This window comes from Ochotona princeps, chromosome X, assembly GCF_030435755.1.
Source record: "Ochotona princeps isolate mOchPri1 chromosome X, mOchPri1.hap1, whole genome shotgun sequence".
NCBI classification, from domain to species: domain Eukaryota; kingdom Metazoa; phylum Chordata; class Mammalia; order Lagomorpha; family Ochotonidae; genus Ochotona; species Ochotona princeps.
Window position 1 is genome coordinate 94067813 of NC_080865.1, and position 22625 is coordinate 94090437.

Below are 22625 nucleotides of genomic sequence, written 5' to 3' on the forward strand. Positions count from 1 at the left end.
TACCATGTGATGTTATTCAGCCATAAGGAGTGAAGTACTGATCCATGCTGTAATTCGAATAATCCTTGCAAATAGTCTGCTAAGTTTATGAAACCAGCCATAGAAGGCAAGGTATTGGATAGTTCTATTTTTCTGAAATGTCCGGAGGAAACATTCTTAGAGACAGAAAGGGGAGTCGTGGATTCCTGTGTGGTCAGAGATTGCGAAAGGGGAAAGTGCTAAGAGACTGTCGAGGCTTTTGTTGATGGTGTCGTGCAGTTAGATGATAGTGATGGTTTCTCAACCTGGTTAATATGCTAAAACTAATGAATGGTACACTTTAAGGCAGTGAATTTTGTGGAACGTGAATAAATAAAATTTTGAAAACTCGGTGGAGTTCTGAATGAATGCAGAAAACTTTAGAAGAGTCACTGTGAGCATAGAAAACAACAACTTTCTTAAGATTTTCTGCCTAGGAAGTATGTATTGCAAACTCTTCAGATTTGTCGTTGCTGATAGTGCCAAAGGACTTCATGTCATTAAGCTACCTCCTGTTAATGCTCACCAGTTATCTATTCACTTTCTGGAAGAAAATAACTAAGGGAAGGATTTTGGTGATGTGAGATTAGAATTGAAGTTGTGGGTCTTTGCAAGTGTTACCACTAGGAGAGCAGGTTATGGGGATTTTCAAGGAGCCTCACTTGGATTAGTCTGCTGTTTCTCTCAGCTTATCCTAGAGCTATTCTTACCTCTATGCTGTTGCGATACTGTGACTCCCCCGCCACCCTTGGTTTCCTGTGGTGAGCTGACTCTTATGGTTAGAGGAGTCCTTCCTTATGGGAGGGAATTAATTACCTTTAGGGCTCTGGGTGAAATCCGTGGATCTGGTAATGCACTAAGTGTTGTGGGTTTCTGGGTCCTGGAGGGCTGTCCAGAAGGACAAGTGACAACATAGCATCAGACCTGCCATGGGTTGGTCAGATGATAGTTTTCTGAAAGTCTACTCCATGTATTTAAACCGAGAGTGGAGGGTGCTTCACTATAATGTATCTAGCATGAAGAGTGGGGTGGACAATGCATGTTTTGGTTGTGACATTTCTGAGCCTTTGAGGTGTTGGCGAATTTACCTAAGCTACAATGTCTCAGCGTGAGTAGCCTTACCTCACCTGAGCTGCTGACCATCATTTGCGAGCCCTATCCAGATAGAGTCTTCTAGGTCCGTGGCTTTAGCATTCATTCATAATTAGCTTACCTTATAGAAAACTAAAATACGCATTCTAACTGGAGCTGTTTAAGTGGATAGAAGTAGCTTCTTTTCCTTGTTGCTCTTACAGGCCAGTTTAAGCTTGGAGAGTGCCTAGGACATTACAGTTTTGTCTCTGGCATTCTTATCATTCTTAGACCCAGTGTCTACAACTAGGCTCTTGGTCAAGAGCCTAAGTTGTTTTCTCTTTACTACGTGTCCCCTAGAAACTGATAAACATGAGGATAACGTGTGCTTGCAGGAATGTGCTACCCAAGGCAGCCATAGTTAAAGAGAGTAGTTGAATAACTAATAATACACAGTACTTACTATGTACCAGTCACTATTCAAAGTGTTAGAAATATTTACTGCTTTATTTGTCATAATGGTCCTGTGATATAGGTACCCTTATTTCCCCATGACCCAATTGAGTCACAGGGAAGTTTAATAAAATTCTTCAATAGTGTACAAGCAAAAGGTAGTTGAGGCTACATCTTTTTCTCAACATCCTGTCTCTAATTCCATGTTCTTAGTCATTACTCAGTTATTTTCAGGGAACTTTAAGCACACTCACTAACTCAGGACAAGGTTTCATAATATTTGTGTTAGAACTAAAAGTGTAGTGTTCAGGCAATCTCAAAATTAAGTCTTGATTTTTTTGTCATGGGGACCTTCAAAAATAGGAACGATCCATTCTGATCCATTTTATCTGAATTTCTTTGAAAGCAGTGGAATGATCATCATCACTCTTGATTTCTGCATCTCTCACAATATGGTTTTATTCACAGTGGGTGCACACTACATGTATTTGTTCTGTTTAAGTATCATACAACTTGAAAACAAATAAGAAGGGTTGGGATTTGAGGGATGACTGTATTAGTCTTTCCAAGTGCTTGTCCTTCAGTGCCCTCTGCTACTGTGGTCTAAGAATCCTGTTGGATCTTAGCTGCTGGGCTTCGTGTTCCTGTCCTCCTTCATGTACTTGCTGCTTATGGTTTAACGTCGAGAGCGTTGAAATCATTTTGTTCCTTAGGTGTTGACATTTCAGGTAGACTGCTCCTCCATTCAGCCTCAGCCATGTGTCTCTCAGCTTTATGTTATCTATTGTTTCCCGTTATCTCAGCACAAGTGTATGTTTGTTTCCTTTGACTTTGTTCTTGTGATGGTATCAGAGATTTTATTAAGTGTTTTTACCTGCAAATCAAACACCTGTCCCTTAGTCTCAGGGTCTGGGACACAGATTTGCCTCTGCTGATAACTGCTGAAGTCGAAGGATCATGAGCCGCATTTACCATTAACCACATTCTCAGGTTTTGCATTGTCATCAATAAGGATCTCTTGGAATCAGTTCAATATGGTGCAAGGAAAGGTGCCTTCAGAGTGCAGATAACCATATTCTAGACCCAGAGCTGTTGTTAACTCAGGGAATCAAGTCAGCTGCCCATCTCTGGGTTTCAGTTTTCCCCTGTGAAAATGAGGTGGTTTGGCCTAGATGGTATTGAAGACCTTTCCAACTCTGTCATTGGGCAATCATTATGAAGATAGAAATGCAGCTTTTGGAGGAAGCTAGACACTGTCCTCACTGTCTGCAGATGGATCAACAGGGAAGATAGAAATCTAACCAGAGCTCACATATCAGCAACCAGAGATCACCTTGGCACTAAGTGTGTGCTCTTGCATGGAATCCAAATTGAGACACTGCTCAGGCAAATAAGTGGCCCTCAGGGAAAGTTGGCAGAAGAAGGTCAACCAAATTCTCATTTTATTCACTCTTCTTTCCTCTTATGGATATACATTAGCTAAGTAAATTAGAGTAGGCTCACGGAATGTTTAGCCTTCAAGCATCTAATGGCAGCTTGAAATGTCCAGAACAGGTGGGCTTGGTGAATGCCAGGACTTAGCATGGCTGAAAGGGTGTTTTGAGTCATGGCACATGGCAACATGGAAATAAAACAGATACATCACAAGTGGGTGGTAGAAATAGACTGGAAGAGAATTTTAACACCTAAACTATGACAAAGATTTATCCTACCAGCTTCTTGATTTCATGAAGCATTCATCTTCCTTTGATTTGAGATTCCTTATTTGTATTTATGCTAAAATTAATTCCAGTTTCCATTTGTTTTCTTTTGGTTTTCTCATGCGTTATCTTTCAAATGCCACCTCTACTGTTTTTTAATGTGAAATCAGCATAATTAATTGTTTTGAAAGTTGTATTTGATCAGTAACATTATGATAGTGATTTCTGATTAGAGTCTCATTTCTATAGGATACGGTTGAGATAGTTGCTACTTTTTGACATAGCAAAGGACAGGTTATGGGGACAGGGAGACATTCAGAAGTACAGCTAATCATTGGGTGATGTTTTCTAAAACTCAGATGACAGATTCCATGACACATGTGTAAGTCTCAATCCTTGATGGAATAGTTTAATGAAACCTTGTAATCCCCGGTCCATTTTGAAATGAACAGATTTTCAGTGGACTAAATGAGCCCTGTCAGGGCATTTTGCTGTTTGTGGAGTTTAATTTCATGTATTTTCCCCACTTGTCATAGCCATACTTTACTTTTTTCTGAGATTCATACGGTTCAAGGTTTGCTTTCAGTCGCACCTTGTCTGATGAACTCAGCCCTCATGTGATTCTGAGTGTGCTCCTTCATCTTAGTCTTTAGAGGGAATGCCATGAATTATGACATTTGAGCAGTGACTTTGCACAATTGGACTTGTCAGTAGGAAAAAGTACTCATCCCACCTTAAAGATTGACAGGAACATGAGACGGCTGAAGCTCTCTCTACTGGGGTTTTTCTGGCAGGAGTACATAGGACAAGAAATACTTCAGAGAGCTCAATGTTGAATCACATCGTTATCATAGGGCATGACTAGATGCCTTGATCTTGCAGTTGGAGTCACTCAGGAGAAATTGTTGGCGGAGGAGCTACTGGCCTGGCAAGATATATTGAGGAAAATACTTGCAGTGTATTAGTTTAATATAATAGGCACCAAAAGAAGAATGTCAAAAAATTAAGATGAAACAAATGCCATGTTTGTATCTTAAGTTGTATCTTAAAAGCTTGGAGCTTTTAAATAAATAAAAAGATCTATTTACTAAAGATTTATATTATTTTCATTGAGGAAGCAGATGTACAGATAGGAGAGACAAAGATCTTCCATCTACTGGTTTACTCCTTAAATGGCAGCAGTGGCCAAGGCTGAGCTGATCCAAAGCCAAGAGCCAGGAGCTTCTGGGTCTCCTACATGGGTACAAGGTCCCAAGGCTCTGAGCCATCCTCACTGCTTGCCCAGGTCACAAGCAAGGAGCTGGATGGGAAGTGGAGTAGTTGAGACATGAACCGGCACCCATATGGGCCTCAAAGAATTGTAGGGAAAGAGGGGAGAAACAGGAAACAAGACATCTTCCATCCTCAGGTTCACTCCCCTAAATGACAGCAACAGCTAGTGCTCAGCAAGCCTGAAGCCGGGAACTCCATCTGGGTCTCCCATGTGGGTGGTGGGGGCTCAAAGACTTGGACCATCCCTCCACTGCTTTGGCAAGCTGTTATTTGGAGCTGGATCAGAAGTGGAGCAACCAGGACATGGACCAGCACCCATATGGGTTGCGAGTGCTGCAATTTCTGTCTTTACTCACTATGCTGCAATGCTAGACCCACCAGTTTGAACTTTAGAAGTGTGATCCTCTTGGAAACATTTCAGAGGTGAAGCATCTATGATTAAAGTGCAAGAATTCCATCCAATGGAATTCCATTGTCATCTTACTGGTGTTACTATTGACAGTTTGGAGCTCATTAAAGCAGGAGTGGAGACTGACTCCATTTGGGCTTCTGTCGTTTTGCCTGGCCGTGCTTAGATATAGGACTCCAAATTCAATAAATGTGTAGCAAGTCAATTTTTTAGTTGATGATTTATATATGGCTTGTGAATGATGCTATAAACATGCAGAAAAAAGTCCCTCCCCCCTGAACTAAAAGAAATTCATTATTAACACCTCTGAAGAATCTCATTGCAAAAAACCAAAATAAAAAATCCCCCTTCCCCATACCAGCTTTACCTTCCCATTATCCCATTTGTGTTTCTGATCACCCACAATCTGAACTTGAGAGCGATCTTTTGTTCCTCCCCTTCCTTTATGGCTCATCAGCCCTTTCAGTCTTGCCTCACAGTGTCCTTCGCAGCTAGTTTTTCCTGGATGCGGATTGCCAGCACCTGTTGTCTGTCCAGTCTCTCTTGACTTCTCATCTGAGTAGTGTAGTGCCAATCTAAGCCATTCCCTGCCTCCAGACTCCCTTCCTCTGAGATCGGTTCTTATCAGTGCTTGCATCACTCTGCTCTCACCTTCCCTTGCACCAGATGCAAAAGTGCTGTTCACTTTCTGGCTTTTGTGTCTGTAATATTGGGCATCACCATTTCCTTGTCCTATACTTTCGTTGCTCCCAGCCCAGCTCCATCTCCATCCTGCTCCCGCAGCAATCCCTGTGTTCTTGTATGTTTACTCACACTATAATATTTTCTCGTGATGTCCCTCTTTCCTTGCATATTGCAGACTTAACCGTTTCTCAGGAACCACTCAATTGCCACGAAACACATCAGGTCTTTTCTGATCCCCGAGCCTGACGTGCTCTTTCCCTGTGAAGAAGTCTTGGAGCCGGCATTGCAGTGCAGCTGTGATGCCAGCAACTCATAGGGATGCCGTTTGAGTCCAGGCTGCACCAGGAAAGTGGTGGATGATGGCCCAAATGCCTGGGCCCCTGCCTCCCATGTTGGAGACTTGGATGGAATTCCAGGCCCCTGGCTTCGGCCTGACCTCGCCCTGGTTGTTGTAACCACTTGGGGAATGAACCAGTAGATAGATGTAAGACATCCCCTTCTCCTTCTCTTTGTGTAACTCTGTCTTTCAAATAAGTCTTTCAAAGCATCTTGATAATACTGTGTATGTCTTACGCTACTTGCCATGTGTGGCCGTTATTTATAATTTGTTTAGGCAGACTTGGTAGTAAAGTTGGACTGTATTTTATTCTTTGTAACCCATGAAATATTTTTCATCACATAGCAGAACATCTGTTTAGTTAGTGTTTGTCATATAAAATAACTGAATGGATAGCATGGCATTAATCTCAGGTAAGCTCTAATGTATCTGCAGAATGTTGGGAGACAAGAATGTTTAGATAAACTCTGAAGGAAGTGATTGTCTGAGGATTGCAGGCAAGAGGGAGCTTAGAGGTTTTGATGTCTAGCACTCACTGAACAATCATCCTGAGTGTGCCATGGCCTTCTGGCAACTAAAGAGAATTGTTCACCAGACACCATGCAGCCGCGCTGATCATGTTTTAAGACACTTTGTAAACAGTATGGTGGCTATTCAGGATTCTATTAAACATCATACCATTAATGTGTAACAAGACTGGCTCATACCCCAGTTAAACAAGTGTCTGTTTGCTAAATACAACGCAAAGTTTCTGAACCACAGGTCAAAGACAGGAAGAAGTTGCTGAGAATTCTTACTGAGAAATTATTTTTCACATTGGAAAGAGTTCTTTCTTTTTTGGTTGGTGAAAGGGCTGGTATCGTGCTTGGAGTAATAGCAGTGGAGAAAGATACACAGGCAGTGGCCGTGCTTCCTGAAGTTCATGGGAAGGCAGAGTTGCTTAGTTGATGTAAATTGCAGCTGGATGAATGTGGTTGTTGGAACTGTCTTGCAGCTCAGACAGGCTTGTCGCAATTGACTAATTGATGGTCAAGAAGTAATTCTATTACTTTCGCATTTTCTCTAGTATTTCAGGGAAAATAGTACTAGATTTATGTTTATTTGGTAACTGTAAGGCTGTAAGTCTGTCCATATTGATTTGTTACTTTTTGTTGTTGTTATTTATTTGAAAGACAGATTGAGAGAGAGAGAGAGAGAGAGAATTGTCCTCTGGTTCACTTTGCAAATGGGCTACAACAGCTAGGGCTACCCAGGCTGAAGCCAGAAGCCTGAACTCCGTCCAGGGAAACAATACATGATGACTCAGATAGTAGGGTCCCTGCCATCCATATGGGAGACCTTGAATGATTTCCTAGTTCCTTCTTTAGTGTGGCCAAACCCCCAATATTGTGGGTATTTACAGAGTATTTATTTATTTATTTGAAAGTCACTATTAATACGGAAGGAGAGAGAGGGAAATTCCATCCACAGGTTCACGCCCCAAATGGCCACTGGTGTTGGGGCTTGACTAGGCCAAAGCATTGAGCCAGGAAATTATCCTCTGCATCTCCCATGTGGATGCAGGGGCTCAGTTACTTGGTCCATGTTGTGCTGCTTTCCCAGGCCAGTAGCACAGAGCTGAATTGGAAGTGGTGAGACATGAACCAGTGCCCGCATGGGATGCACATGGTGGCTTTACATGCTATGCTACAGCAGTATCCCCAGGGTGTGGGCGTCTGAACTAGCCTTTCAACTGCTAGGCCAACCATCTCAGCTGAACTTGTTTTTTGACGCTAATATGTAGTACATTTTCTGTAACGTCCTGGATTTGATTTTATTCTTAAACTGTTTTTCATTCTTTAGTTAACCATGAATTGCTGATAGTTTTCAGTTATCTTTATGGTAACTTTTTTCTTGAAGCTATGAAAACCATAACATTGGAAACCTTATTCATTTGTCCATGGAGCATTTACTGCTTACCTACTATGTGTAGTAGTAACATGACTGCAGGCAAAACACTTCTGCAGCCTTTAGCTTGTTAGGTGAAATGGATTAACAGGGCCTGGAGTGGCTATGTACACTCTTGAAAATGCAAGTAGCTACTAAGTAACCAGGCCCTGTCCTAGAGTGAAGGTCAGCTTGTCTTTCTTGAAGTTCAGTCATCAGAGCTACTTTCAGGATTCCAGGTGTGACTATATTTTGGAGGTTTCATGGGTACTTTTAACCACTTGTAATTCATTCTTTTGACAAGTAGGTTGGTCAGACCTCTTGGGACCTGAGCAGTGTTCAGGTTGTTGAAACTACGAGAATCCCTGTAGTCACGGGGCAGAAGGGAGAGCCAGGTGACAAGTGCGAGCGATCTGAGTGATGGCTGCTGTGCTAGAAGGGCCTATGGACTGTGGGGAAGGACAATTTGAGAAGGAGGGGTAGGAGTGTGTGCTGGGATAGGGGCATGGTTGCAATTAGAAACAGGGTCATCAAAGGAGACATCAGTGACCAAGCATCTTAGAGCAGAAACTTGAAGGGAATAGAGAAGCAGCTATGGGAGGTTATGTGCTGGGAAGGGTTCACAGGACTGGTGAGAGGGAGCAAAGGTGAGGAGTAAAGCCAGAGAAAGACACAAATCCTGCAGGAACTCAGAGGCTTTTTGTCGAGCACATTTCTGATTGCAGTTCGCTAGAGATCCGATGGCCAGGAGAGCTGTTAAAACATGTTTATTTGGTGTCTTCATTATGTTTTTGTTTTGTCATTTTTGAGGGGGGAAAGCAAGAGATAGTTTGCAAGCCAAGTCACTTCTGCATACGTAGTGCAGCTGTGTGAGTGTGTGTCTGTCCTGTTCTGGTTTATCAGATGCTAGGGAGATGATGGGAGGGTTGCGATTGCACTTCTTTTCCGTATGCTCTTCTCTGCTGCATGCCAAGGAGGACATTGAGTTAAACCTCTATAATGTCTTGATCACTGTTCATCCCCTTTGATTATACCGGTAATATAATTCTATTTCTTATAGTTACTTTTATCATCAACAGCACAGAAACGCATTATTGGTAGGGCCAGATGCAAGTTCTTGAGGCATATAAAGTGGATTAATAAGGTTGGCTCAGCGTTAAGCTATGCCCAAGCTGAGTCCACATTTTATTCCGGTACAAGGATGACTTTCTATGTGGCCTCTCTAGCTCTGGAGCTAATTTGGATGCTGAGTAGCTCTGCAGGTATTTATATGTAGTGTTTGGTATTTTTACTGGGTCCTATTCTTCTCCCTTGGATCACCTAAAATGGTTAAGAATTTTCTAGTGGGATTAAGGTTGTGATCTCTGGGGAGGGGTGGGACATCTGCTCTTGGTTATTTTTGTGTTAGCCGCTTCCCCTTAAATGTATGTTCACAAATGAGCCACAGTCTTATCAGCTGGGATTGAGGGAAGACTGGTCTAGGTGCTGCTGCCGAACTTGGTCTCTGAGCCATGGCTTCTCGACACTCTGGTAAAAAAAAAAAAAAAAAAAAAAACCCACTTCATATTCTTTATCTTCTGTTGGACAGTTTTGTTAGGGAAGGGACTCTATCATTGGGCTAAAATATTTATATAGATACGCATATATATTCGTTAAGTTATTTTTAGTTTGGCTAAATAGTAAATAAATCAGAATTGTCTGCTTTTTGTCCTTGCCTTCTCATGCTATTTCCAAGATGAAAGATTTTTCTCAAGCAAAACCAGCAGTTTGGGTTACTTTTTAGACATATATATATATATCACTATGTTTCACATTTTTCAGGACAGCTTATGAAATGAAAGGAGGTTAGTTGAGGAAAGAAGGTTTTTTTTTGCTTAGAAATTTTCAGTTCTTTATAAGAAGCATTTCTTCATCTTGACAGTGCTTTTCGAAAGATAAATTGAATATGGGACAGGAAAGAAATACTTGCAGTTTAGAAAGTCTGTAGTGACTTGCCACGTCTTTCATGTCTCTGAACAGCGTTTTTAATCTTCCAGAAGAAACACATTGGCTCCTTTAGGTAGAACAAGTGTGTCACTGTTTTCATCGTTTTCATCGGAAAAGAGGTTGGGGTTTTTGGACCCCCTACAGTCATGATCATGAGAGCCTTCCTCTGTTGTAACTGGACTTTAAGGAATGCGTTTGGCCATAGACAAGAAACCCGTGCATTAGGGGCTGCAGGACAGAAGCCCAGTTCTTTGAAGTCTGCCTGCTGCTAGCCTCTGGAAGCCAGGATGCGGCTGTTGTTCTGTTGGTCTCTCCCTAAATAACGGCTACGGTTCTTGGAGCTGGTGAAGTAATGGTTGGGCAGAAACCAGACACTTTGTTCTGTCTCCCACTTTTCATATTAAGAGACAAAGTAATTATTGGTGATGGGTGTGTTTTTTTTTTGGGGGGGGGAGTATTACTTGTAATTGCTTGCTGATATTTCAAAATTTGGATTATTTGCGGGTTGGGTGTTTCTCTTTTGGTACTTTAAAGCAAATAAGCCGTAATGGAATGCCTTACTTCGATGAATTAATATGTAGTTCCTTCCCATATTCAGTGATTCAAAATCTGGTTGTTTTCTCCCAGCCCCCAGAAACCATTTTGCAAACATGTGTGCCTGAGATTGTGGTTATCAGCCAACATACACATTTTCTGGATGTTGGCAGAACAGTCAGCTGTGCCAGTTGTCCAAATGGAGCTTGAATGCTTATTTACTGGCAGAGTGACTTCACATTTTCTTTACTAATTAAGTGACCGACCGCAAAGAACCGTTTAAAAGGAGACATATTTATAGCATGCCCAGCCTTTGGTTTTAGGTTGCACCAAATTTTTATTTTCACTTCCATAAATCTGGATGCTACTGCTGAGATTAGATTAGACTTCTCTCTCATTTACACCTTTTCGGTGACTTTTAAGATCAAGAAACAGCATTCTGTATTGTATTTAAGTTTATAGATCCATGAAAGACAAGTCTTTGCCAAAAGAAAATCGGAGTTGCCCTGAAATGGATTTGACATGCCTTTATATTTTCCAGGACAAAATGTCCTTTGGACATTGAACTCCTTTCTGTCTGCAGGCTTGTGTAGTTTCAAACCTTTTACTCTTTGGACTTTCAAGTCGAGGACCAGTATGGGAGTTTGGAGAGATGCTCATTTGCCAACTTACAAAGTGATTAATGTCTTCAACAGCTGAGCTGCAGTAGTTTCCACATACCCTCCAGCCTTTTCTCAGGACAAGGATGGAAAATGAGAGAGGGTACATTGAGAGGGGAAGAGTGTATACCTGGACTGACTTGAGGAGTGAGGAGATTGAGTTGAGGTGAAACCTAATGTTTTGCACTTCTAATGGCCACCAGATTGCTGCTACTTCACTGGAAGTGCAGAAACACAAAATGTATACTCTGTTGCCGTCAGGTTGGCAGCATGTTTATCCCATAGGAAAGACAGGACATGCTGCATCAATACGAGCAATATTTATATATGGAGAAAATAGTATCATGGTGGAATCTGGCTGAATGCAAATTTATGACATAACATTTTGCTTAATCTACACTCAACTCTCCTGGTTCTAAATATAATCTGAAACAGTATTACCTATACATTAGTGACCCAAAAGAAATTCCCCCCCTGCCAAATGCAGCATACCAGCAAAGTTGCTAATAACGTTGAATCATTCTGGGCATGTTCTGTTTTGAAGGGAAAAACACTTTCTGCTTTTTCTGTGAGATTGTGTGAACAACTACTTTTTAGCCATGACTAATAAGCTCCATTACATTGCAGCTATTTAGGTATTTATTTCCAAATGTCTGACGACACCTCCAGGTGCATTGGCTTGTCTGCTGCACAAGTGGCCCATTCATCAGCCAAGGCTTCATTCCACGTGGGAAATGTTCTCAGGAAAGCAATAGAGTTTTTTTTTTTTCCCCAAAGAAGTGTGGAGTCACTAATGTACCAAGCTTCGCAATGAACAAATCAGGAAAAATCAAAATTGTTTTCCGTTTAAATTGGAACTCATTATTTACACTACATTAGACCACCTGGAGAAAGTGTGTCCTTACAAACCTGCTAACTCATCAAAAGAATTCTCTTTCTCCTTGATTGTTCTCATTTAAGCTACTTAGGCATGAAGAAATGATGAACACTGAACATTAGCAAGAGGTACGTGAAAAAATACATATAAAATAGGAACAAGACTCATTAAATAGAAATGGAATCTTCTTTACTGAGAGATTTATAGTAAAACAAAAAAGTTGTGATGTTGTTATATCACTTGTATATGCATATACTTCAGTTGAAAGTTGCAGACTTTCACTGAGATACTGAGGTTTATTTGAGCAATTTTCTGCCTGTTGGAGGTAATTCAGGAATTTTTCTGAAAGAGGAAGCTTGTTTATTAAGTGAGGAATGATAATGTCTTTTGAAACAGACAAAAAAAAGCCTATTATCTTGTAATAATCTCTGAAATGTGATCACCCAGTTACATTTCTAACTGCATTCTAACTAAGCCTCTGCAACGTTTTAAAAAAATCAAATGTTTTATAACAAGTATTTCCATCTTTTAAAATCAGAGGACAGCTCACATGACCCTAAGATGTAAATTAGACTTTAGCACCTTAGGATCATGAGAGACAATTTTAAAAATCAGGAATTATGGGGCTGACACTGTGGTACGTCAGGTCTAGCTGCTGCCTGCAATTCTGGCATCCCACAGCGTGCTGGTTTGAATCCCAGCTGCTCCACTTCTTCTGGCTCCTGACTTTCCCCTGACCTAGTTCCAGCCGTTGTGGCCATTTGGTGAACTGGAAGATTCTCTGTTTCTCTCTCTCTCTTCCAAATCAGGCAATAGTATTTGTGCTAAAGCATTAACTCCATAAAGACAGACAGTAATCGATCCATAAAAGAAAAGTCCTCACAGAAAGTGAATCAAGGTAGCCCTGAAACAGACTTTACATGGACAAAATCAAGACTCAGAATCCATCATTAGTGACTATCCACATGTTGTGGTTGCCATGCCTATACACAAGACGCTGGATTCCGTACCTAGGGTTTCAAGTGTGTTGACCAAACTTTCTCTGTTTATAGAGAAACTATGTACATATGAGGACCACATTGAGATGGTAAAATTAATCAGAAGGCTACCTTATGGCAGCCATGTCACTGTAATTATATGTAGCAAACATTTCTTATAATTGTAAGTGACACGCTGTTTCCCAAATAATAATAATAGGACAAGGTAGATGTATCTGAAATTTTTGGAAGGTTAAAAGGTTTCACGTTTCCTGTATTTAGAAGCCACTCAGAGGATGGAAAGTATCCCCTAGGATAAACACCTAAACAGATGTAATTCATTAAAATTAAAGACAGCCCCAAGAAGAGGTAAAACATCATCTTCATTTTTCTGTTATGTCAGGTCATTTCTAAGAAAGCAAAACATTAACGTGCAAGCTTTCCTCAAAGTTAAACTGCGGCTCAGTCTGGTGGGACCCAACATTCGGGATATTAGCTGTATTATAGGAACCTCTCTCACCATTGCCATGTATTAGCTGGTTTCTTAGAGTGATTAACTTCTTTCAAGATAAGTAGTAGCAAAATAATTTGATCTTGTTCTCATTGTCCATGCCCTATGCCAAGTTGTGGTATGATAATTGTCTGTAGGAATGTGTCGTTCCAAATTCATCCTGAGCATGTGATAAGAGGACTGGAGACAGTTGTGCACCAAATAATCGGAAGGTTAGATTTACATTGCCCAAAGTTCCAGTTAATCAGATTTATTTCAAAAAAGTACTAAGGTTCATGTATTTGACACAGATATTGTGAACACACTATAAGAATGTCTGGTCTTTTTACTTGTTAGGCAATAGGCTAACATTCCCTAGAAGTGCCTATTTAGTTGTGATTAATGAGTGTTTCCATATACATAAAAATGACTTAACTGTCAAAATCAATTGTAATACAATATGGCCTTTGGAATTTGTTTGCCTATTTATGAGAGTACTTCAAAATGTTAGCGTGAAATTGAATTTTAAAAGAACCGAGTTTTGGTGCAAACCATTTTTGAAATCAGAGCATGTAGAAGATGTTCAAAAAGTTCATTACGAAAGAAGTTGTGCACGGATTCCAAAATTTTTCACTCCAAAACAAAAATAGCTTAATGCCAATTTTCATGAACTTTTTGAAGTTGCTCAGAAACAACATTTTTTATTTAATTTTTTCACATATTTGAAAGGTAGAAAAGATAAAAGAGTGTCTGATCTGTGCTTCACTCCCAAATGCCTACAAAGGGTTGGGGTTGGGGGAGTGGGGAGCGGCTGGATCAGTCCGAGACCTAGAACAAGGAGCCCAAGCTCCAGTGGGGGTGACAGGAACCTCATCAGCTGAGCATCACTAAATGCCACTCAGCATCTGCATTGACAGAATTCCAGTGTCAGGAGGGGAGCTGAGAATCAAACCCATGCACTCTGCAGTGTGTCTTAACTTGGGAGGTTAAGCACACCTGTCCAGGGAGTCTTCTTATAGGCGTCCTTAACCTAGGATGTGCATATTCATTTCATTGTAATTCTGCTTGGTTTTAAGACCTTTTGCTAGAGGAGTAATGTAGAGGTGAACAACTTCATTAACTGGTAATTTAACACACTTTGCAACTTCATAGGTGAGCTATGGATTATTACCTAGGTGCCTAGAAACGCTGAGTCATGTTCTAGATCTGTGAAAGTAAGCAGGAAAGGATTTGGCACTGGTATTAGAACATGCAGTTCTCTGTGTTTCTGATGTGAGAAAGGTTTGGCAGGTAAGACTGTGGTGTGGGAGAATGTGGGACTTTCAGAAATAGTTCATGAGTATATAGTGTCTGTAGATACGGCTAAACCAGCCATGGTGCAGGAAGCCAGTACTATGTAATCTTAGAATTCTGTTTTCCTGCCAGATGGCATTTAGGAGCCACTGATAATTTCGTGGCATTTCCTCTTGTTAGATTACTGGTTTCTCAGTGCGTAACAAGAAAGCATACCCGTGCTGGAGGCACAGTTTCAGCATGGTACAAGAATTGCATGTAACTCAGGAAAGACCAGCAAGAATGAATTAAAGCAGAGTGGTCTCCATATGCTGTCATTGTCATGTGTGTCTTCGTTTTGTTACCTAAGGGTACACCCCAGTGTTCTTTTTAGGGCTAAGTACAAGCGTGAACATGTGTGTGCTCTTGCTTACTCTCCCAACTCTGAGCCAACTGTGCTAAGCAACGATCCTTGCAAGAGAGTGGCACTCATTTGCTGCCCTTGCCTGCTTTGTGGGGATGAAGAGATTGGTGTTTGTCAGTAGCAGGCAGAAGGCTCCAGGGCTGGGGCAGTGCTGCCCTTGTTCTGTTGCCTGACTTCCTTTGCTGGGTGGCTGGCTGCCGAGACAGACCAGGGTCTGAGTGAGAGTTCAACAGCCGTGGCCCGGGTGGATTTGGAGACAAAGGGTGTGGTTTCCTTAGCTCACTCTCTGCTATTTGGTTGCCTGTGGCAACAGGATCCAAACAACTTGAACATGTGTTTGTATAAAAAAACCTGGGAATGGAAGTGAGAGCAGGAGTTTGGGGCTGTTCAGCTAGCTGGTGGAACGCGCTTAGCTGCGGTGAGTAGTCGGCAGCGCCTCATTTCTTTTCCCTTTCCAAATCACACTGCGAATATTTGCTGGCACTGAAATCTTGTTTGTGGGTAGTTGGCAAAACTAGTCTCCATTCTTGTCCTGTGCAAATTAAATAATTGCTACCTATTTACCCATGTAAACTTCTTTTTCAGCGTGAGAGGAACAGATTAGCTCGTGGAAACTGGGGCTTGGTAACTTTGTGCTGGCAGCATTCTGAGGGAACTGAGTGGCGGGGGTTCTGTGTATGTGTGGGGGGATAGGGAGTGCTTGGCGGTGCACAAACCTGGGCTTTAAGTCTCACAGTATGGGGCAGGGGAACTGGGCTGTGGGGATTCTTTATTGGAAGAGATTGGAAAGGATTCTTGTAATACTCAGGTTAACTCTTCTGAAAAGTCATTTTTCCCTCTAGTTATACTTTAAAATTGAAGTTTTTTTTTTTTTTTTTTTTTTTTTTTTAAAGAGCAACTGTTTCAAGTGGTAACACTTAAGTGAATAAAATAGATTCTCAGTTACTTAACCGGAGAGGAGTTGAGCACATCATGAAAGCCCCCATCACCGTAACAAATAATTTGCAGATGTCAAACTTGGTAGTGTCAGTGCAGAGTGCCATTTTTACAAAGTTGGTAAACTCTATCGGATAGAACTCTTTAGAGACTGCTCTAAGTACTTTTCTGCCAGATCTTAAGTGAATGGAAACATCTTTAACAAATTAGGATTCTGTGTGTCTGGCATAGTAGAGTCAGCTAAGTTTTTGTTTGGCTAAGTTTTTTTTTTAAAGATTTATTTATTTTATTACAAAGTCAGATATAAAGAGAGGAGGAGAGACAGAGAGGAAGATCTTCCATCCGATGTTTCACTCCCCAGGTGAGCCGCAACGGGCCGGTGCGCGCCGATCCGATGCCGGGAACCAGGAACCTCTTCCGGGTCTCCCACGCGGGTGCAGGGTCCCAAAGCTTTGGGCCGTCCTCGACTGCTTTCCCAGGCCACAAGCAGGGAGCTGGATGGGAAGTGGAGCTGCCGGGATTAGAACCAGTGCTCATATGGGATCCCGGGGCGTTCAAGGCGAGGACTTTAGCCACTAGGCCACGCCGCTGGGCCCTGTTTGGCTAAGTTTTATACATGGGCAGAAAGAGAAGCCTTTAGTAGTTGCCACCACTCCCGCTTCTGCCCTCCCTAATATCCTACACACACACACACACACACACACACACAGAGAGAGAGAGAGAGAGAGAGAGAGAGAGAGAGAAGTGACAGAGGAAGAAGAGCTAGGAGCTGCAGGAAGGCTTGTGGCTCATGGCAGGGTCACCGTCCAGCCCTCAGAGTGTCTTCTGCCTCCTTGTCCAGGCTGCCAGCACTTGCATCTGTCTTGTGGGGAGCTGCTTTGTGCAGATGGTACACCTGGCTCGTTTTCCCGCTGTGCCTTTGACCTCTGCCCAATGCCCTTCTTCTGTGTAGTATACCGGTTTCTTCCTTCTTGCCTGCTCCATCACACCTCTCCACTCCTTCAAGCCGCTGCTCACAGTGACTGCACCTCCCGGAGTCCACGTCCGGTGCTTCCTGCCAACACAAGAGCTATTCTCCCTGTGACCTTCTGTGTCCCTTGTGAAACAGCACGGTGGTCTGGTCAATCTAAGCAGGGATTTCCGCTGTCTCCCCAGGGACTGACTGGCCATTGGCCTCTGGTCTTGGGCGAGCTGGACTTGGGAGGCAGTTTCTTCTCACGAAGCCATTGGGAAGTGACTGATGCTTAGCACCAGGTGACCAGCTGGGCTCATGGAGAAACTGGGCTCTAGACCCCATGCTCCAGGGACGTCTTGACCGTACACACATCCACATAGGGAATTGTCCAGTGCCTGTGGGCATCTGGATGGCAGAGCATTGCAGCAAAGCTGATGTTCATTTGTTCTGCTCTTGTTCCCACAGGCCCCTCAGGTTACAAGGTTGGCACCATGACTGAGAAGTTTGACTGCCACTACTGCAGGGACCCCTTGCAAGGGAAGAAATATGTGCAGAAGGACGGCCACCATTGCTGCCTGAAGTGCTTTGACAAGTTCTGCGCCAACACCTGCGCAGAATGCCGCAAGCCCATTGGTGCGGACTCCAAGGTAACAGCTGTCCTCCAGTCGCGACGGGATGGGCTTTCCTGCACCCGGGACAGCAGCTGCCTGTCACCAGGAGTTCTTATTTTCAAACGACCTTGAGGTAGCCCTTCTCATGGCTTCGTACCCCTTACTGTTTTGCAGGGGTGGAAGTAGGCCTGAGACTAGATGAACGTAGAACAGCTGTCTCTGGCCACTTCGAGGTGTAACAGGACTGTGTGTTGTCAGGGGTCAGCTCTGAGGTCATCTGCTACTGCCAGGGACCCCAGTCGTGCTCACAGGGGGTCTCTCTTCTACCTGGTTTCTAGGAGGTGCACTATAAGAACCGCTACTGGCACGACAACTGCTTCCGCTGTGCTAAGTGCCTTCACCCCTTGGCCAATGAAACCTTTGTGGCCAAGGACAACAAGATTATGTGCAACAAGTGCGCCACTCGTGAGGACTCCCCCAAGTGCAAGGGGTGCTTCAAAGCTATTGTGGCAGGTACTGTTCCCGTCCCACTCCGGGCGGCCAGGGAGGAGGCCCTGCGGGCAGATGTGATGCGGGCTTGCTTATCACAATGGGACTAACGTTTGCTGTGAGCTGCTTTGAGGTTTTAGCATATATATGTACACATACACATGTGCACATGTATGCGTACACATATATGCTCGCACACACGCACACACTCGGAGACTAAGGAACACTGGCAAGAACAGCCTGGGACAAGAGAAGGAAGTGAAAAGTATGTGGCATTTTGTCCTTCGGGTGTAGTGAGGGATCATAGCATGCTGCTTCTCCAGGATGTGATCGTGGGTCAGGCAGTGTCCCTGTCCAATCTCTCCGTCTACACAGGGTATAGAGGTGGGGGAACGGGGAGTCAGGTATGTAATCCTAAAACACTGCGGGGGGCCCTGCCCGTGACCGAATCCCAGGTTGGCAGAAGTGCGAGTAGCACACGAGTAGGTGAGTTGGAGACCTGAGGCCACTAACTGCAGGGCCTGCATCCCCTCACTGCTGGCGGGCCGGGGAGGGGGGGAGAGCTGAGTGGATGCAGCCCCCTGCAGAGCCTGTCAGTGGGGCTATCTCGTTGCCTCCCCCTTGCAGGAGATCAAAACGTGGAGTACAAGGGCACCATCTGGCACAAGGACTGCTTCACCTGCAGCAACTGCAAGCAAGTCATCGGGACTGGAAGCTTCTTCCCGAAAGGGGAGGACTTCTACTGCGTGACTTGCCACGAGACCAAGTTCGCGAAGCACTGCGTCAAGTGCAACAAGGTACATTCTCAAGGGGGTTCTGTGGCAACCTGTTCTAGAAGTGTCTCCCAGTGGGCAGAGCACTTGCACACACACTGTCCCATTCCATCCTCACGGCAGCCCTGTGACATGGGAATTATTACTCTCGTTTCACAGATGAGGAGACTCTGGGATTAGACAGTGTCCTGGCCGCGTCAGGCCCTGAGACTGCACCCTCACTACGCTGGCACGGGCAGTGTACATGGCACCCTGAGCTGGGCAGCCTGGCCTAGAGGCTCACTTCTGCCTCTTACTTGCTGTGTGACCTCACAAAAGGGCTCGTCTTTCTCCCGGCCTCAGTGTCTTCATCTGTCATTCGGGGATAATAATAGTGCCCACCTCCCATGGTTGTTGTGGAGATTAAATGAGATACTGTCCACCAGAGCACCCAGCACAGTGCCTGGCGCATAGTAGGCATTCAACAGAAAGGTGGTTGAATCTGAATCCGGTGCTACACTCCCTGGTCTAGGCCATCACCTCTGGAGGAATCACTTACCAGGATCAGCCCTGGCATGCCGATTGCTTTGTGTGTGTTACCTGCTCTAAGAAGCTGGCTGGGCAGCGTTTCACCGCTGTGGAGGACCAGTATTACTGCGTGGATTGCTACAAGAACTTTGTGGCCAAGAAGTGTGCTGGATGCAAGAACCCCATCACTGGTAGGCTTAACTAGTCCTTGCTAAGTTGGCCAGGCTAGGTTTTGCGCATGGTAACCATCTCTCATTTTCCTGTGCCGTCGGTTTCATCCACCAAGGCCCCACAGAATGCCCTGCTCCCCTATCATGGTGCTCCCAAAGGTCCTCAAATTGTTTGGATTCCCCTCAAGCCAAGTTAGTGTTTGCAATACAGAACACTTCCTGACTACTGCTAACTAACCAACCAGACTGGGATTTCACATGCCTGAGACCCTTCGGGCCACAGGCAGGTGCTGCACTATGCGGGGCTGGGGAGGCAGGGGAGAGGGGGCGTGGCTGGGAGGATTGGGGGTAGGGGTCGCAGAGGGAGGAGAGGGACAGGAGGGGAGGAAGAGGACGGGTTGAAGGAGGGAGGAGGAGGGGGAGGGCCAGGCTGGAGAGCCATAACCTGGGATTCTAACACCCCGTAGCTGAAGGCTAGTACAGGGGTACCTGTTGGCAGGTTTTCTTTTTATTTATTTATTTTTGTTTTTGCGATCAGAAACAAAGCTAATCACTTCATTCCTCATCTCGCGGCCGCGATCCACGTGCCCTGGGCCCTTTTCCCCTGCCTCCAATGTTCCCATCTCCCCGGGGAGCCTTGAAATGTACATTTGAGAAGACTTTTGCCATCCTCAGGGAAAAGGACTGTGTCAAGAGTGAGCCACCCAGTCTCTAAAGCTAGGAAGCCCCCAGTGTGCCACGGGAAACGCTTGCCTCTCACCCTGTTTCCCAGCGCCAACCTCCGGGGCAGGCATCCGGGTGGAGAGAGGACTTGTCCCTCGTGGGTGGTGGTTCTTTATAGAAAAAATCGAAGCTTAGCAGCTCCTCGAGGCCCGGTAAGTGCACACCCTATGAACAGCCCAAGTTTGCCTCCTGGTGGCCACTTTGATGCCGTGGCCCTGACCTAAATCAGAGAACCTGGTTATGCTGGGAGGTCCGTGCGCGTCTTAGGGCGATAGTGGTGGCGTGGGAGTGGGGTTCTTTAAGTCAGGGAAGCTCTTGGCTGAGCTCCAGCATCTCCTCAGGTCCTGGGGAAGCCGTAGCAGAGTTGCGGCGGTGGCATGGGGGACAGTGGCAGTGCGGTTAGCGGCATGGGGGACTGTGCGCGGAGGAGCGGCGGGGGTGCTGGGAGCTGGGCAGATACTGGTTCTGGGTGCTTGCGTCTCTGTGATGGGGCGAGTCGTCATTTTATCTCTTGCGGTGGCGGCCTCCTCACCATGTTGCATTCAGCCATATCTCTCTTGTTCTCTTTTGTCTTCCCACAGGGTTTGGTAAAGGCGCCAGTGTGGTGGCCTATGAAGGACAATCCTGGCACGACTACTGCTTCCACTGCAAAAAATGCTCCGTGAATCTGGCCAACAAGCGTTTTGTTTTCCACCAGGAGCAAGTGTACTGCCCCGACTGTGCCAAAAAGCTGTAACTTGACAGGGGCCCCTGTGCTGTAAAATGGAAGCTCAGTCATGCCCTTTGTGTCCCTGCCCTCTGCCCTACACCATCAATAGGGGAAGAGTGGCCTTCCACCTGTTTTCAAGTCCTTCCTCTTGTCTTTGCTACCATTTTACAGTGTCTCTTCGAATAAAGGCACGTAGCAGTCGTACTAGCATTTAGCAACACGCAAATGCTGCAGCAAAGTTCATTTCTCGCCAGCCCCGATTAGAACACAAAACCTTAGCTAGATTGACTCTTCTGCATGATTACCATAGAGCAGAACAGTGCTAACCATGTAGCCGCTTAGTGACGTAAGCAAGAAGCCTGCAAGCCACACCCCCCGCCCACCTGCCTGTCAGGGCCCAGCGGGGCTGGGGCTCTCTGTGTACTCACTCACGTGACCTGACCCGGCACCCTGTGACGACAGCAGAAAGGAAACTTGCCGATATGCATGGTTTGACTTCATCAGCAAAATTCTTACCCCCTCTCTGTTCTTTTGTGCTTTCAGATGACTTAATGTGGATTTCTGGAACACTAACATTTGAACTTAGCTGTAATTCCTGAGCTGCCCATGCCCCAACACTAACCTTTGAGTTGCCCGTGGGGCCTTGTTTTCCGAGCCGTCCTTCAGAGCCTGGGACTGGCAGGTAGAGCTGAGAAAACGAGCAGCATCGTGACAGTGATTGCTTCTGGAAGCTTGACATTAACCTTGTTGTGCTTTTCAGTTTTCGGTTATTTTTTGTTTGTTTTAATGAATAGCAAGTTAGTTTATGGGTTTGAAAAGTTGCATGAAAAATCTCTTAGCCCCCTCCTGCTTTCCTGCAGAAATAAGCGCAGAAGTGGTGCGGGGCAGCTGAGCAGGTGTCACAAGCGTCATCACCGTGGATGTAACACTTCGATAAGTGATGAGCGAATCCCTTGTAACATAGTAGTTGTCTGCTCTTAGTCCGTGTGTTACAGAGCACTACCGAGTCCCTGCTCTTGTGATTCTAGGGCTTTTCCTCTAGAGCTTAGCTGGATCTCTGGGGGAGTGGGAAAGCCAGCATCCTCATGGGCAGAACCGAATTTGCACCCACTGCCTCCCTGACTGCAGGATCACCTCCTTACTGTATTCCACGTTATATCCTACATAGTATAATCAGAAACTATCAGAAGTAAACATGTAATGACAATGCATATTAACATTCTTGTAGGAGTGGTTAGAGACGCTGATGCCTCATTACGCCATTTGGTTGTTGGCTGTTATCATCTAACGGTTTCAGTGTATCCTGACAAATAAAGCAGCATATGAATAACTTGCCTCCTGTCCTTTAATCCTACCCAGGGCAGTGGCTAGAAGGTGCTACCACTGATCCAGCAACTGCAGAGACACGCTTTACCATAGTTACAAGGATGTTCTCACTTGTGTGCCATTGCACGCAGTGTGGGATAATCAGTGGAGCAAAACTATACCACTGCTGTGCTCCAGTGGAAAACACGACAGAGAAAGCAGCCTGCCCCACAGCCTGATGCCAAGAGGCGAGATAGGGGGTGACCTCAAAACAAACCTGTCGTGATCCCTTTTCACTGGGGCTGTGTTCCTTTCCCTTGTACCCATTGGAGAACTCCAGGATCCATGCTGAACGTGG

The 22625-nt window shown here is 44.6% G+C and overlaps 1 protein-coding gene across 8 annotated transcripts in view; it reads left to right on the forward strand.

Annotated features, from left to right (window-relative positions):
- FHL1 (four and a half LIM domains 1) overlaps window positions 1–22292 on the forward strand; it is a 65893-nt gene extending 43601 nt beyond the window's left edge. For 3 of the 8 annotated variants that reach the window (XM_058658404.1, XM_058658405.1, XM_058658403.1), the window contains 5 exons: window positions 17446–17627; window positions 17930–18104; window positions 18708–18877; window positions 19365–19551; window positions 20835–22292. In XM_058658404.1, coding sequence (XP_058514387.1) covers window positions 17472–17627; window positions 17930–18104; window positions 18708–18877; window positions 19365–19551; window positions 20835–20989 — 843 coding nt within the window. In that variant the 5' untranslated portion in view covers window positions 17446–17471 and the 3' untranslated portion in view covers window positions 20990–22292. Of the gene's footprint in view, window positions 1–9274; window positions 9401–15315; window positions 15508–17445; window positions 17628–17929; window positions 18105–18707; window positions 18878–19364; window positions 19552–20205; window positions 20406–20834 lie in introns of those variants that run through there. The other 5 variants (XM_004587737.4, XM_004587739.4, XM_058658402.1 and 2 more) reach the window with 5 other exon arrangements.
- The last annotated feature ends 333 nt before the right edge of the window (window positions 22293–22625 follow it).